Source organism: Apus apus, chromosome 17 (genome assembly GCF_020740795.1).
Source record: "Apus apus isolate bApuApu2 chromosome 17, bApuApu2.pri.cur, whole genome shotgun sequence".
Lineage (NCBI taxonomy): Eukaryota > Metazoa > Chordata > Aves > Apodiformes > Apodidae > Apus > Apus apus.
In genome coordinates this window covers 2,942,522-2,959,583 of record NC_067298.1, presented here as the reverse complement: position 1 = coordinate 2,959,583, position 17,062 = coordinate 2,942,522, and the positions used below count along the sequence as shown (strand labels likewise).

The following is a 17,062-nucleotide window of genomic DNA, read 5'->3' as shown; positions in this document are numbered from 1 at the left end:
CTGCAGATCCTCTCTAGGATGATTTCATGCCCCTTCTTAATGATTATTCATATAGTTCCTAATTCGTTTGAATCAGGAAAATCAAAGCTAATTAATCAGTTATTTGCAGGGGAATCTGTCTTTTCTGAACAGTAGTAGACTGGTTAAACTTTTGTTTCTTTCTGGCAGAGATTTTGTAGAAGAAAAGCTTGGCAGTAAATATGTGGTAGGGAGATCCCTGGATTTTGCAACAACCTTTGAGGAATCAGGACCTGCAGCCCCAATGTTTTTTATCCTGTCCCCAGGAGTTGACCCACTGAAGGATGTGGAGAAACAAGGTAAATAAATCATGTCTTTATCTCCTGCATAATTATCTTGGCAGGATATTGTTCTGGTTTCATTGGTGTTTCCCCCCCTCCCCCCCCATCTCTTTGTAGATAATGGAATAATCTGTTAAAAATAGATAATTGTGAGAGGATATTCTTGGTTTGAAGGGGTTTGTCTGCTTTCTTTTCTTAAAGTTTTTTGGATTTTCATCTAAAGTTTAAATTAAACTTGTCTTCTTTTTTCCTGCATTGCCTGGATTCCCAGTGTGCTTCACACTGCAAGGATTTCTGAACTGGTCTTGTACACAACCCATAATTTGCATCAGAGATGTCTAATATGCTGTCAGATAGCTAAAAATAAGCCACAGCTCCCTGTTGCAGTCTGCTGGTTGGTAGCAGAGTTTCCAAGTTTTCATCCTGTCCTTCCTGAGTTGATTTTGATGTGGATGCTCCAATATCGTGCTGGCTTCAGAGCCAAAGGGGCTTCTCCAGGGTGTCTCGTTTGAGAAGGCAGAGATTTCCCTTGTCTCCAACTCTGTAGTCAGTGCCTGGGATCCAAAGCTGCCAGTGTGCAGAATTTGCTCTGGCTCCCAGCTCCACTGTGGAAGAGTTGCCATTTTCAGCCTGAATCTGGAAGTTACACTAAGTCTGGAAATGGAGTCACTTCTGACAGCTGAATGGAGGTCATTGTGGTCACTTCTTTAGTGCTAAGACACAGGGGAATGGTTTCAGGCTGAAAGGGGGGAGATTGAGATGAGATGTTAGGAGGAAATTCTTTGCTGTGAGGGTGGTGAGAGCCTGGCCCAGGTTGCCCAGGGAAGCTGTGGCTGCCCCATCCCTGGCAGTGTTGAAGGGCAGGTTGGATGGGGCTTGGAGCAGCCTGGGCTGGTGGGAGGTGTCCCTGCCCGTGCAGGGGGTTGAACTAGGTGATCTTTAAGGTCCCTTCCAACCCAAACCAGTCTGGGATTCTGTGATTTGAGACTGTTACAGTGGAGGGGCTCCATCACTCTGCTGAGGGCTCAGTTGCCTTTGGGTACAGCTGTAGGGCTGCTCCAGGTTGCCATTCTGCTGATCAGATGTCTTTTCTCCTCCTCCAGCAATGCATCCCACATATCACAGAATCACAGACTGATCAAGCCCAACAGACCTGGCAGTATGGAGTGGAGCATATTTAAACTATGTATTACATACCAAACTACCAGAGTAGAGCTTCTGTGTAGTTTTCAGCAGGCAGGTCTCCAGGCCAAACCTCAGCAGGGCTGGCAGCCCCAGCAGAGAAACCAGTAACACTGAACTAAGCCATCATCCAGGCAAGCAGTGGAAGAACACTGACCTCTGGGTTTCTTTTCCTCACTGTGATGCACCTTCTGGGTCATCCTGACTTAATGGTTGAGTCAGTCTTTACCCACATTCCCAGAAGCAGCTTTCAGAGAAGTTAAAGCCCAGCAGAGCCTGAGCCTTGTGGCCGTTCTCACTCATGGGGAGTTCCTGCACTTCACGTTGTGTTTCCTGCTCTTTCTGCCCTGCTACCAGGTCTCATTAGTGTGAATGGAAGGGGACTCCCCTGAGGAAGGTCCTGTCATCTGCTTGGCTTCCCTTTGGAGTCATGCCAGTGTCTCACACAGCCTCTCACTGTGTTCTCTTCTTGTATGGGAAATGAAGCACTAACATCCAACCACGAAGGGTTTAATTGAATTGTAAAGATGAGTCTAGCTGAGCACCTGGGGTTAGTCAGCCAGAAAAGTTCCAGCAAGTCAAAGTGAAAAAAGGAAAAAGCAATGCCATGAAACCATTGCTTCAGTGCAGCACTGGCCTTAGAGCCTGCCTTGCTGGGCTCTGGGTTGGGTTCATTAGTCAGTATTTTCTCTGCCCTCCATTAGGTTTTTTGAAAGTGCAAATCTGGCTAGAGAATTCTTGTGACTAGAAGAGAGCTTCTTCCAGATGCTGTCCACTCATGGGACCTTTCCTTGGCCACATGGGTAAGACCCTGCAGGAACCACTGTAGGGCTCAGAAAGCTTCTGTGCTCCCCGGGACAACCTGCAACCTCCCTCTCCAGGCCAGCAAGGAAGGAGGAGGGCTGGTGGTGTCTGTGGGGTGGCAGCCAGCACAGACTCACTGAGTGTCCCACTGCAGCCCTGTTCCTATCTGTCATGTGGAAATAACAACTGATATTAATTGTATTAATCACCTGGTCTCGGGTAGAGCCCTGCTCTCTGCATATTTTCCCCATCCCTGCTGGAGAGGGTGGGTCTGAGGGCAGAAGAGGAGGTTAGCAGCTCTGAAAGTTGGCAGCAACCAGAGATGTTGAGAAAGAAAACTGGGAACTCTTAGATGTGGGGTGAGCTGTATGCTGGGGAGTTGCTGCAGCAAGGCTGAGCAGAGCTCCAGCACTGGGAAGACTCTGGATGTTTGTTTTACTTATGGCCATCTGTTTCAGTCCTGGACCAAGAGCTCAATTCTGCCTCTTCTGAGACAATTTTTTTCCTTGTTTTACTGTGAAACTTGCCTGCTTTTAGCAGAAATTAAGGGTACAGTGTCTGCATGAAGGCAAATCTGCATGCAGGGATAAGTGTAGGCAATCCCAAAGGATCAGCACGTGGGGACATCCTACTATATGATGCGTGGAGCGAGCGTGGGTGTTGAGCTGCTTCCCTCCAGCAGCACAAATTGGTGCTCATTATCTGAGGAGCACATAGCAGAGAGAGCTTGCTCCAGGCACTTACTTCTCCTGTGAGATGAGGAGCAACTGGTGTCCTCTGTCTTCAGGTGACAGACAGATTCAGAAAACTGAGCAGGAGATCTCTAGCCGTGAGCACTTAAAGGATCTGAGGCACTGGGGTGCTCCAGAGAAATCAGGGGAGTCTGAAGGAGTATCACAGATTGAATGAAGAAACACTAAGTAGCTGTCATCCTTCTTCCAAAGTGGGATAGTAAATAGCATAGGTTTTGGGGCCCCACCTTGCACCATGCAGGGAGAGATGTAGAAGAGACTGCAGGAGATGGTCTGCAGGGCTTCTGGAGCCCCCTTCCCATGGGCTCTGCTGCAGCCCACTGCCCACGGCCCTCCCACACACGTTGGGGTGCACCCAGAGGCAACTACATACCTGCCAAAGCCCATGGTGATGCAAGAGAAATCCAGAGGGCTGACTGGTCTCTGGATCCCAGAGACCTGAGAGATCTTGGTGAAGGCCATGAGAAGCTCACAGGTTTTATTGCAGTTGCCTTCTCCAAGCTGAACGAGTTCCTGACCTTGCTGCTGGTTCTCACATGCATCACCAGGTGCATTTCCCCACCAAACAATGTCTTGTTCAAAGCCTATTTAATCAGCAGGAAATAGTTTTAATTTGCTCTCACTGTAAGCTGTGTTTCTACACTAGGTTGCAGGGGAATAATGTTCCTTAAACAAGAGGCACTTTGTAATAACGTACCTTTGTGTTGCTGCTGCTCTGTAATTAAAAGTAGTTTGGAAGAGGCCACTGCTGTTTCAGTGCTTTGGCAGGGAGTGTGTGAGAGACAAGATAACTGTTATGAGAAGTGTGATAGCTCTTCTGTGAGGGATTTTGATAAGATTGTCTCTGCCTCTCTGCTGCTGGGCGAGCTCAGCTGTGCTGCCTGCTGCTCCAGGTTAAGTGCTGAACGTCCCTCTTTTGTTCCTTCAGGAAAGAAACTTGGTTACACATTCAACAACAGGAATTTCCACAATATTTCCCTTGGACAAGGTCAAGAGGTGGTTGCTGAACGTGCTCTAGATCTGGCTGCCAAGGAGGGTCACTGGGTCATCCTTCAGGTATGGTGTCTGTGGGAGCAGTCCTGCTGTTCTCCCAGGTGACCTGATGCTGATCACCTCAGCAAGGGCAGTCTGTCCTTGTCTGGTGGGAGGTGGGACAAGATGTCATCTGTGTGTCCAAAGCAGCCACCTTCTAACTGTTTCTTAGAATCATAGAATAGTTTTGGTTGGAAAGGGCATTTAAAATCATGAAGTCCAAGTGTTAACCTAGCACACTGCCAAGGCCACCACTACCCCGTGTCCCTCAGCACCACATCTAGAGAGTTTTTAAACTCCTCCAGGGATGGTGACTCCACCACTGCCCTGGGCTGCCTGGGCCAGGGCCTGACAACACTTTTGGGAAAGAAATTGTTCCTAATATCCAATCTAAACCTCCCCTGGCACAACTTGGAGGTTGTTTCCTCTTGTCCTTTCCTCATTGCCCTTCTCTGGACAAGCTCCAGCCCCTCCATGTCCTTCTTGTCCTGAGGGGCCCAGACCTGACCCCAGGATTCCAGGTGCCCCCTCCCCAGTGCCAGCACAGGGGGATGATCCGTGCCCTGCTCCTGCTGGCCACACCAGTGCTGGTACAAGCCAGGATGCTGGTGGCCTCCTTGGCCACCTGAGCACACCCTGGCTCATATTCAGCCACTGTCAATCAACACCCCCAGGTCCTTTTCCTCTGGGCACTTTCCAGCCCCTCTTCCCCAAGCCTGGAACGTTGCCTGGGGTTGTTGTGACCCAAGTGCAGGACCCAGACTTGGCCTTGTTGAACCTCATACAATTGACCTCAGCCCATCCATCCAGCCTGTCCAGATCCTCTGCAGAGCCTCCTACCCTCGGGCAGATCAACACTCCCACCCAACTTGCTGCTATCTATTGCTTTTATCCTTTTATTGATCATTATCATTTTGGTTTTCGTGCTCTTTGAGGCTTCTGTAGGGTGTGTAGCTGTAGGGAGTCCTCTGAGGGAAGGTTGTGCTACACCTTCCGTGCTTTTATTTACTTCCTGAATAAAGAGATTCATCCTTAAGAGCTGATAGACTACTTCTCTTACTCTCAAAACTTACCAAGTATTTAAATGAGCAAAGAACATGCACAGCATTGCAGGAACAGCAGAGACTCTGCAGTGCTGCCAATTCCTTTGTGCATCCCAAACCAGGCAGTGGTTTGAGGCTCTTCTCACAACTTGGCAAAATGTTTCATCTCCTTTCAGAGCACGAAGGGAGCTCTTTGTCAAGGGCTCTCTGGAGCCACTTCTTTGGGGAGTGCTTGGGTTTGCTCGTATGCAAAGTCAGTGGTGCCAGCTCTCCTGGCAGGTCTTGGGAACCCCTCTGATTTCCTTGGTGTGGATTTTGTAAATGTTTACAACCACTGAATTGTTTGGATCTAATTAGATGAAGCCAAAGCTCTGCCCCCTGATCTGAGCCTGTAGGCCTGATGATGGATTTAAGTGAAATTCCATTGATATTTTGATCTCAATTTTTGTTGTTTTGGTTGTTTGTTTTTATTTTGCAAGCTCCCTCAAAGGTGCACAATGTTGAGCTTTTCAAGAGCTTTTAATGCAGATGTCTGTGGGACTGGCATCTGCCTTTGAGATGGTGAAGAAGAAACACACAGCTTTTTTGGGACCTGTTCCATTCAGTGATGCAAAGTGAAAGGTTCTTTCCTACAGTGCTGGTTAGATCTTGTGAAGGAGCTGTTAGCAGTGTCAGCTGCCATGTCTGTTGCTTCAGTGCTAGCAGAGAATGGTGGGGAAACAGGTTTGTAGGAGCTTGATGTTGCACACACAGTTTCACAGACACCACCTTCCTCTCCACAGCCTTCCCTTCACTTGAAGGGGCAGTATCCACTTGCAAAGTGGAGCTGATGCTAATTGCCAGTTTGTTGCTGATGGAGAAGTCTTTAGCTTTGGAGGTAGGAACCAGCCAGATACCAGAGCAAGGAGGTCTGAGGGTCCAGCAGGGCTCTGCCCTCTGCAGCTGACATGGAGTGGAAGCCTCCTATGATGATGATCTTTCCACCTTGTGTGCAGGGAGGAAAGAGCTTTGCTCATCAGGGAGCACTAAGCAATGAGCTACCATGAGCTGGGTCTGCTCAGTTTCCCCCTCTGGGCCTCCTTGAAAGCTTTTTGCTAAGACAGTGACCATCACAATCACCAAATTATGTTCATCAGCCCTAATAGCAGAGAAACAGTGAAATCTGTTTACATGTCTGAACAAACTGATGCAGGGAAAAGTTCAGGCATTAGATATTCCCCATTTAATTGTAATCTTCATCCATTAGCCAAAATGTCACTTCCCTTTCTTTGTGATCAAGTTCATTTAATTCTTGAGCATCTTTCCATGTTCATAGTTTGTTGCCTCACTGAGTCAGGTTCCTGTACTAAATTGAACAGCAGAGCTCCTAGAGCAGAACTCTGCAGGATTCAGACCCAAGCAGAGCCCTTCCTATCACATTGCAGATACAATGGAACCTTTTTCTGTGCACTTCACAACCAGTCCTAGCTATAAGCAAAAGAGATATATTGTCCTGTAGGAGATATATTGTCCATTCAAGGCACACACAGGCAGTTGGCAGGAAACCTCTGCTTCAGTAAAGAAGAGACTCATTTTCCTCCCAGCCACACTATCTTTTCCTTCCTAGATACATGCTTCCAGTTCTCCTTTTTGGAGATTTTTGCACAAATACTCTGATGAGTGGTATTTCAGACAGCTGTATTCCTTCCTGCCCCATGTCACAACCACCATTCCCAAGTTTTTCCAATTGCAAGTCCAGTTGAGGCTGGCAAGTAAACCAAATATTGATCTGGGTTGGAATTAAGTTTCTGTTGGGCTTTCAATATCTTTGTAACTGCTGCAGACCCAGTTTTGTTGTTCAGCTGCTCTGAAAATCTCTGTCTCAGCACGTATTTTGGGTTAAAACACAAATGTCATGGAGTCTTCTTGAAAATGAAGTTTCTTTTCCTTCATTTCTTCAGAATAATTAGGCAGTTTGCCTTTACTGTGCATTTCACCAGTTCATCTCAACCTACCATTACAGCTTATGAAGTGGAATTTGACAAGATAGACTCCAACATTTTCTTTAAAACTCTGGGGAGTTCAGGTCAGTCCAGATTTTCTGTAGTTGAAGCTTGTTTGCTGCCTGGCCTGGCAAATCCCAGCAGTTTCCCATTCCACTAATGGCTGGATTTGGACTGAAGTCCACATCTCAACCCTGGACTGTGGGGTTCAAGCAAAGGATGAAGCACTGAATTGGTTGGACAAAAGATGAGGACAAATTCAAATGCTTTCCTAAGGCTTAAATTGTGCCAGATTCTAAATAAATACAAGTGAATCCATGTGATGCCTGATATTGTATTAGATCAAAAGAAACAGGCCAGAGAGAGATCCAAGCTAGCAGTTGCCATTGCAGAAATGGTTTCAATGCACCTCTTCAGAAGAAGCAATACCCTGCTGTCTTCTCTCCCCTGAAAGCCATCTCAGTCTCATCAAGAGCTGCTGAGACCAGCTGAATTTGTTTCCCCTGAGTCTCACCAGCTTCTCATCAGACCCTCATCATGCTCTATCCACTCATTCCATCACCATTTCCTCTCTTGTATTTGTCTGTATACCTGGATTTTCCCTTCCTCTCTGCCATCACCCTGGGCAGTGTCTGTACTTGTCAGCTGACCAGTGTCAGGAGATGTTTGTGGGGCTGGACCTCAGCTCTCTGCCCTGTCTCATTGTCAGCACAGATTTGTTCAGATTTGTTCATCCCCCTTTTAATTATCTAGAATCATGGAATCCCAGACTGATTTGGTCTGGAAGGGACCTTCAAGATCATCCAGCCCCAACCCCCCTGCACGGGCAGGGACACCTCCCACCAGCCCAGGCTGCTCCAAGCCCCATCCAACCTGCCCTTCAACACTGCCAGGGATGGGGCAGCCACAGCTTCCCTGGGCAACCTGTTCCAGGCTCTCACCACCCTCATAGGAAATAATTTCTTCCTAATGTCTCACCTAAATCTCCCCTCTTTCAGTTTGAAACCGTACCAGCCTGGCATTCTATGAGTCTATCACTCCACACCCTTGTAAAATGGGTTGGAAATTCCAGGTTTTCTCCAGCTCACAGTGTTTGTGTGTTAGTTCCTGGTGTGTCAGAGCCCTGCCAGTTTCCCTGGTGCACACTGAGGAGCAATGCAGCACTGCTGTATCTTTACATAGTGTCTTCAAGGTGGGTTCCACCTGGTCCCAGTAAGTTGTTATTATTAGTTGATCCATTTTTCTGAAGAACTCTTCATCTACTGCTTCATTTTAAGAGCCTTTGCAGTGATTAAAGGATTGGAGCATAAGAGGGGAGGCTGAGAGAGCTGGGATTCTTTAACCTCACAAAGTGCTGGCTCAGAGGGGTTTATCAGTTATCCCTCAGGGCAGGGGGAGTACAGAAGATGGAGCCCAGTGAAGGAGCAAGAGGCAGTGGGCACAAGCTGAAAGACAGATTTCCCTTAAACAGAATGATTTGATTTTACTTCATTTTAACTTCCTTTTTACTGTGAGTGTGGTTGAACAGTGGCCCAGACAGCTTATGGAGGCTCCAGCCTTGGAGATACCCAAAAAAACCCAACTGGATACAGTTAGCTCCCTGCCCTAGCTGACCCTGGGAGGATTGGATGGATGATCTCCAGAGGTGTCTCCAGCCTCACATTAGTGACACGACCATGTAACACACACTGAGACCCTCCCCAAACTGTGCAGGGAATATTCCTGCAGATACGAGCTCTTTTGTGCTGGCCTTGCCTTTCTTGGGCACTCCCTGTACACCTTGATGATCTTTTAGTTTTATAGGCTCTCTGGTAGTTTGCTGGCTTCTGGAAAATACTTTATTAGTAGTTTTTATGGTCTTCAGAATATTGCTTCTTAAAACCTTTTTTGGCTTTACCATGACTGGGCTCTGTGCTGTTTTCTGTTTATCCCATTTGGACACAAATTCCACTTTCTGAAGAATGTAATTTTACTCCTAATAGTCTCCATTACTCTGCTGTTTAACCAAGAGAGCTCCTTTCTGGTCCTTTTTCTAGGTGATATATATTTATTCTAAGCCTCTAATATGATTCCTTTCTGTAATTCCCTTGCCACCTGCAGGCAGTTTATCTTTTTGGCGACTACTTTGAATTTAAGTTAAGTGAGTTCCTTGTCCTGTCTTTGGATGGAATAAATCACCTTCCAGAATTCCTGTTAACACAGTCAGCTTGGATTACACAGCTAACTTTAAGTTGAGGGTAGTTTCAGCCCACGAATCCCAATATTTTAAAAAAGCAGCTGTTTTCTTACCTGAGAGCTACAACTCTGGATGCAACTCCAGCTGAAAATCTGAGGCTTTTCTTCCTCCATTTCACCATCTCCACATAATGCTGCTTAATTTCCTGCCAGATACATCTAATTAGTTGCATGAATAAATAAGTATTTTATATTTAAGGTCTTTGTGAAGACACCTGTTTGACTTCTTGTTTTCTCAGTAGCTGATACTGAGGCTCCTCACTGTTACTCTGTTAAAAACGAACGAACATTTTCATCTGAGCTGGGTAGATCTGGGGAAAGAACTCCATTCCCCAGCCAGACACTGCTGTAGCAAGGAGAGTATCATCACTGAGAACCCAAACACCCTAATAGCTGCTTGCTCCATTATTCCTGTTTAATATTTTGAATTTAAGAGTATACTTGATGTGACAGAATGAATAGGGCTGTGAATTACATGCAGGGACTACCAGGGCAAGCACCAACTTTTAGGGCAGGTGCCATTCATTCGTGTGATGGATTCAGGGGGGGACTGATGGAGCCTTGTCCCTTTTCTCCTTGCTAGAATATCCACCTGGTGGCCAAGTGGCTGGGTTCTCTGGAGAAGAAGCTGGAGCAGCACAGTGAGGGCAGCCATCAGGATTTCCGCGTCTTCATCAGCGCGGAGCCGGCCCCTTCCCCTGACAGCCACGTCATTCCCCAGGGCATCCTGGAGAACTCCATCAAAATCACCAATGAGGCCCCGACTGGGATGCATGCCAACCTGCACAAAGCCCTTGACAACTTCAACCAGGTAGGAGCACAGTGGGGCTGACACCAGTGACTGCCCAACGGGGCCATGCAGAGCTGCTGGAGCCCCATGGAGCGGGGTGTGCCGGGCACTGCTGCTCCTGCCGGTTGGGCTGCAAGGCCCTTTGCATCATGTGCTCTTGGATCCAACAACTCAACTCCTCTCCTCTCTCCTCTCTTCTCTCAACTCTCTCCTCTCAACCCTCAACTCTCTCTCCTCTCTCCTCTCTCCTCTCTCCTCTCCCCTTTCTCCTCTCAACTCTCAACCCTCTCTCCTCTCTCCTCTCTCCTGTCAACTCTCTCTCCTCTTTCCTCTTTCCTCTCTCCTCTCCCCTCTCTCCTCTCAACTCTCAACCCTCTCTCCTCTCTCCTCTCTCCTTTCTCCTGTCAACTCTCTCTCCTCTCTCCTCTCCCCTCTCCCCTCTCTCCTCTCAACTCTCAACCCTCTCTCCTCTCTCCTCTTTCCTCTCTCCTCTTTTTCAACTCTCAACTCTCTCTTCTCTCTCCTCTCTCCCCTTTCTCAACTCTCAACTCTCTCTCCTCTCTCCTCTCCCCTCTCTCCTCTCTCCTCTCTCCTCTTTCTCAACTCTCAACTCTCTCTTCTCTCTCCTCTCTCCTCTCTCCCCTTTCTTAACTCTCAACTCTCTCTCCTCTCTCCTCTCTCCTGTCTCCTCTCTCCTCTCCCCTCTCCTCTCTTCTCTCTCCTCTCCTCAAGTTGGACACAGATCTCTTTCCAAGCACTGATTTTCCCAAGAGAGGACTCATGTTATCCTGCAATGCCTTTTTCTTGCAGAAGGTTACAGGATACCAGACCTGCCCAGTTTCATCATTTTCACACCAATCTATGATCCTCAGAAAGGCCATTATGTGACTGAATCAATCTTCTGAATGCAGCATATAGGAGACTTTTGTCATGTTTCATCTTCATTTCTGTCTCTGTGTCACTCCTTTTTGGCTGAGAGACATATTGTATCTAACACCCAAAGACAGGGAGAGGTGAGCAGGTTAAACCCTGCTTTTCTGCCCTGCTGTTTAACCAGGGCTAGAGGTTCAGAACTGCTGGTACAGTCACACCCCATGTCACTGCCCAGAGTAGTGCAGGGGGTCTTGGTGCTGTGTGTTCAAACACCATCCAGCTCCCAAGCTGGATGACATCAGAGGTGGTGTAAATCAGAGCTGAAATCTCCCTGCTGGGAGGACTTGCTTTGCCAGAGGAGGGTGAGGTTGGCCATCCTGACAATTGCCACCACAAGAAGTGCAGCTGATGGCAGGTTGATCATTGGTTTTTTGCACAGTGACCACCTACACACCCTCCTGTTACAGCAGCCACTGTCTCCTCTCTTTGCTGCTGGAATTGCAGCCGAGTCCCTTGTGCAGGGGACACCAAAGCACAGCATGAGGGAGTGGTGGGAAGTACTTTTGGTGCTGCAGAGAGCAGGGGTCAGAGTTGTCGTCACATGGTGATGAACCGAGCTGGGCTTGGTGAGCTCCCTTGGCAGCTCTGGGCACTGCAGGGCACAGGGCAGGGATGAGGTGCCAGAGGCTCCTCAGTGAACAGCCTGTGTGTCCAGGCAGGCTGGAGCCAGCCCAGCCTCCCTGCTGGAGGTGGCCCTGCTGCTGCCCCCCTTTCCACAGGACACCACAGGCTAAGGGCTAAGCTCGCTTTTGCGAGGATACCTCTCCCAGAGACACAGACCATTGCCTCCTGCTGCCCTGGGCACTTGTTCCCTTCACTCACACATTGCCCTACTTCCGTGTGCAGAGCTCTCACAGCGGGACCTGTCTCAGCCCTCAAGCCACCAGAAGGGCCTAAAGGCACTTTCACCTCTCCAACTGCCTTTTTGTGTCACCAGCACTGAAGTGACTGCGGCCGACGGCTGCGCCAGGAAGGCGCAGGGCGAACCTTGCAGGGTTTCATCTGACATCTTGTCAGCTGAGACCAGGCAGGAGTGACCCCAACCTGTTCCATGGAGCAGAGAATTGAGGGCAGCTCCTAACTATTTTTCCATTTAGGCATTGGTATGGAGGGAATCTCGAGGGCAGGAGCCAACATTGCCGAGCAGGTGAGGCCGGGAGGCACCACGCAAGGATGAATGCAAGCAGTCAGGAAGGATGATTCCTTTTTTATCTACTGCCATTCATCATGAACTTCATGAAACATCCTGGAGAGCAAGGGAGGGGAGGACCTTCACCCCAAGTAACATTTTCATCCTGCCTCTGCTCCTTGCAATCAGATAGTAATTAGCATTTTCTACATTGCTGGTGTATTATGAAACGCCTCTTATCAGAAATCCTGGAGCGAGTGGGTTGGGCCCCTTTACACCTCATTTCCCTGCTTTATACAGAATGGATGTTCAAATTTAGCTTTCAGCTGAAAGCCACAAAGAAGGCCCATTATTCTGTGCCTGGAATATTGTTCTGCTTTGTAGTGGAAGAAAAATGCACAACGAAATGGAGAGGCCAAATGAGACTGAGCTGGATTCTTACTCAGTGTTCATTCAGGCAAGCTCCCCCTGAAGTCCAGGGACATTTTCTAAAATGAGAAATTTGAACCTGTTTTCATCAGGTTGCTGATAATGAAAGGGAGCTTGAAGTGTTGTCTAATCAAGGGGAAAACAGGGTTTGGGATGTTTTTGATCATCTTATGCAGCTAGTCAACATCCTGCAGTTAGTCAACTCTTTAGAGCAATGGATTCCTCTTTTTCAGCACAGCCCCCGAGCTCTTGTATCCTCCCCAGCTGAGGAGAGGGCTGACATTGTATTTTTTTAAGATAAAGGTAATGAAGGGAAGTATTGTGGGTGGTTTTTGTATCTTTGTCACATAGCAGAGTGGATTTAAAGGAGCTGTCCCTGGGGAGGGAGAGTGGAGGGGCTGGGGTAGCTACTCCCTCCTTACTCAGCTGCTTGCTCAGCTGCAGCAGTCAGAGCCATCGTGCCCTGCCTGGGTCATTCCTGGGGAGGTTTGCAGAGCTGGGGGTGAAGGCACAGGCCAGTCTTCCCAACAGGTTCCCCTCCTGGGTCTGGGGAGATCTGCACTGTTGGCTGTGGGAGATCCCCTGAGGTCCCTGCCATGGGGCAGGGGATCTGCTGCCCAGCAAAGCTGCTCTTGCCAGGGCAGAGCAGGGCAAGTACCTGCCTGGCTTCAGCCATGGGAAGGGGGATCTGCTTCCCCCAGGAAAGCTGAGCTTCAGCCTCGTGTCATGCACACAACTCCAGCCCTTCATCCCTCCTGCTGCTCTGCTCTCCCCTAGCACTGATACTCAGGCTGTTTCCCCTGGGTGCCCACCTGCTGAGACATCACTCCCAGCACCTCAGACTTCTCTGGGGACTGGTTCTCTTTGTTCATTTTCATTGACTAAATGACTCAGGCTCCCCCTTCTCCACTGAAGCATCACCTGGAGGTTGGGAAGGGAAGCCCCCATTGCTGTGCTGGCTTTAAAGGGCTTCATTAGAGATTTTTGGGTTTTTTTTTTGTTTGTTTGTTTTTTTTTGCAAGTGTTTGATCTCCTCTGCTTGGATTTTTAACAGTTTCTCACATCCCTGCTTTAATGTGCTGCTCAAGGTCGTGCCCTTGGTGAATATGTTGCTGCAGCCTGTGGCTGGGCTGGCTTGGTGCAGAGGGTGACAGCCTGCTGAGGAGAGTGTCCTGCTGCTTCAGCCTGCAGCTCAGCAAAACCCTGCCCCAGGGAAGCCCTTTGTGCTCAAGGGACAGGGTAGACTTCAGCTCTTCCAGGCACAGTCCTCAGCAGAAGCCTGGCTTAGGGCTGTGGTCCCAGCCCCGCTGTGCTGCCTCTCTCCATCCCTCTGGTGTGGGACGTGGGGCACGGTGGGTGGGCACACGTGTTCCCTCCCTTCTTGGCTGTCAGGGTGTGCTCCTGAGCAAAGCCTCTTCCAGTTGAAAGAGAAAATGTTAATTCAGAAAATATGCATCAGAATTCGCTGATAAATTTGCAATGCAAAGCCACTCCTGGAGAAGATCAGCGAGTGTGTTTATTACGCGGAGGAGAACTGACTGGGCAAATCGGGCCCAGTGAGATCAATCCCAAAAAATCCGGTGAGTTTGACAGTCGCTGAGACATAGGGGAGAGTGGATTTCCACAGCCCTGCCTCTCTTGCAGGATACCCTGGAGATGTGCACCCGGGAGAACGAGTTCAAGAGCATCCTCTTTGCCCTCTGCTACTTCCATGCTGTGGTGGCGGAAAGGCGCAAGTTTGGCCCCCAAGGCTGGAACCGGTCCTACCCCTTTAGCACTGGAGACCTCACTATCTCTGTGAACGTGCTGTACAATTACCTGGAAGCCAGCTCAAAGGTGTGTGTATCAAAGGTTTACAAGGGCATCTCATGGTAGGACAAGGGGTAATGGCTTTAAACTGGAAGAGGGGAGATTTAGGTTAGACATTAGGAAGGAATTCTTTAGTGTGAGGGAGGTGAGAGCCTGGCCCAGGTTGCCCAGGGAAGCTGTGGCTGCCCCAGCCCTGGCAGTGTTGAAGGGCAGGTTGGATGGGGCTTGGAGCAGCCTGGGCTGGTGGGAGGTGTCCCTGGCCATGGCAGGGGGTTGGAACTAGGTGATCTTGAACATCCCTTCCAACCCAAACCAGTCTGGGATTCTATGGTTGGTGGTTGGATGGACTGGCTTGTGCTGAAACTCTCGGGAATTCTCCTCAAGTGCCATTTCTTTGGTGTCTTTGGTTTGACAGCTTCACAGTTTGGTCAACCTTTGTGGTGGGATGGGAAGCCTCACTGCTTCTCTCATCTGTAGCAGGTTACAAATCATAGCAGATAGTGCCTGTTGTCTTTATTAATTGAAAATACGTAGTGATCTTTAGTTTAACAGAGCTTAGAATAAATGTGCATTTTAGTGGGAAGCTTCAGGGAATCGATGCCATGATGAAGTTTTCCTTGGGCAGGATTTAACTACTCCCTAATGTTTGTTTACTTAGAAAACTGCACTAGTGAAGTGGAAGCACCCACTGTGCAGAGCAGTGCTCAGGGCTGCACTCTGCAGCTTGGCCACGTGGCTGGAGGAGCTCTGGCTTGGCTCAACTCCTTCGTGTCCTCCTGGTTCCTTCTTCAGGTCCCATATGATGATTTACGGTACCTCTTTGGTGAGATCATGTACGGAGGTCACATTACAGATGACTGGGACAGGAGGCTTTGCAAAACCTATTTGGAAGAATTTATTAAGCCAGAAATGCTGGAGGGAGAACTCCTCCTTGCTCCGGGGTTCCCCCTCCCAGGGAACATGGACTATAATGGCTATCATCAGGTAAGCTCTTTGGTTTTTTGGCATTGTTTATACACATAAATATAATGTCTTCTATAACTGCTCTATAATCTGTTTTAGGAGGCAGTGAATAGGACTGCAGTGTTTCAACACACCTCCTGTTATTTCCCATTATGTTCTGTTTCTGTAGACATTTCAGCATTCCCTTGGATGAACCAAGTCTAGTGGTAATTTGCTACTTCATCACGGGCTCATTCTGTTTGTGCATGAATAGCACAACTGTATTGGTTCTTGAGACTTGAACGGGGCTCCTGGAAAATTACATCCACGCATTGTTTGCTGAAACAGCCCTTTCAAGCTCCTTTTATCATCAGATTCGATGAGAAACACTGAAGAGTCTTGTTGATCTGCTTACTGATCTCATCTGTTCTTTGTACACAAGCGTGGTAGCAGAGATAGGCACTTTAGGCTGTTTTTGTTCATAAAACTTAACTACTGGGAGCTGAATTCCCACAAGAGATTTCAGGATATTGATGCTGAAATGCACAGTGGATAATTGCTAGAGAAGGTCCAGGCCTGAGATATGTAACCAAGCCAAACTTGAGCAATTACCACGTTTTCACAGCAGTAGCAGCAGTTGTGTGAGCAATCACACACTTCTTTCTCCCACCAGTTTGCTGGTGTTTCAGCCACCAGCAGAGCTGTGTCAGCCTGGGCTCACTTCCTGGGATGGGTGATAATTCCAGTGCCGTGGAGTCTGCAGGAAAAAGTGCCCTGGACCCAGGGCCTAACCTGAATCTGCACTTCTCTGCACAGTATGTAGATGATGCCTTGCCTCCAGAGTCTCCTTATCTTTATGGCCTCCACCCCAATGCTGAGATTGGCTTCCTTACCCAGACCTCAGAGAAGCTCTTCCACACCGTGTTGGAGATGCAGCCCCGGGACAGCAGCATGGGTGAAGGAGGAGTGGTGACCAGGGAAGAAACGGTGAGAGTGGTAGAGGAAGGAGCTGTTGGATTTTGAATTTTGATACCTGTCTTGTCCCTGAGTATTCCTGTCTAGCACTGGTTTGTCTCAGCTCCTCAGTATCGTGTGTTTTGCCTTTGCCAGACAAAAACTGAGTGTCTAAAACCACCAGCTTTATATTATGCACAGCATCACCACGGTGGGATGTAATTGAAGTGTTGTCAGTAATAGGACAGTGGCTTTTAATTACCCCCTGAACTGCAGTGCCTTCATTGTCATCCTGCAAAGACGTTGCAAATAAACCTTCTGTGGCCTCCCCTGGCTCCAAGTCACTGGTCCCCACGGATCATGCTGTGACTGCCACAGCAATGGGCACCCTGAGCACAGTCTGCCAGGCACCATGTGCCACCCAGAGCTCAGCCCACTTCTTACTGCTGTTCCCACCCAGCTCCCAGGCTCCATGAGGTCCTGTAATTCTTTATTCCAGCAGAACTCCTTTGCTATGCCCTATGTACTAGGCTGGTCTCAGCTCATCCTCTCCAAACTCACAGCCCATTAAATCTGGCCCAAGCACTTGTAACAGGATCTGAAAGCAGCCAACACTCGCTTTGGTTTTTATTTCTGCAGTCTTGAGGTCCCAGCTCTGTTTTTTCAAGCTCTGCAAATTAATGAATGGCTAATAGAAAGCTCATATGAAGTCTGAGGTTTCACACGTGCTTCCTTTGGCTTGGTGTG

The 17,062-nt window shown here is 48.5% G+C and overlaps 1 protein-coding gene across 1 annotated transcript in view; it reads left to right on the top strand.

Annotated features, from left to right (window-relative positions):
* DNAH9 (dynein axonemal heavy chain 9) overlaps window positions 1-17,062 on the top strand; it is a 160,501-nt gene that overhangs the window by 129,990 nt on the left and 13,449 nt on the right. The window contains exons 61-66 of the mRNA XM_051635224.1: window positions 169-317; window positions 3,966-4,093; window positions 9,913-10,140; window positions 14,255-14,446; window positions 15,212-15,403; window positions 16,178-16,348. Of these exons, the coding sequence (XP_051491184.1) occupies window positions 169-317; window positions 3,966-4,093; window positions 9,913-10,140; window positions 14,255-14,446; window positions 15,212-15,403; window positions 16,178-16,348 (1,060 nt within the window). The remainder of the gene's footprint in view (window positions 1-168; window positions 318-3,965; window positions 4,094-9,912; window positions 10,141-14,254; window positions 14,447-15,211; window positions 15,404-16,177; window positions 16,349-17,062) is intronic.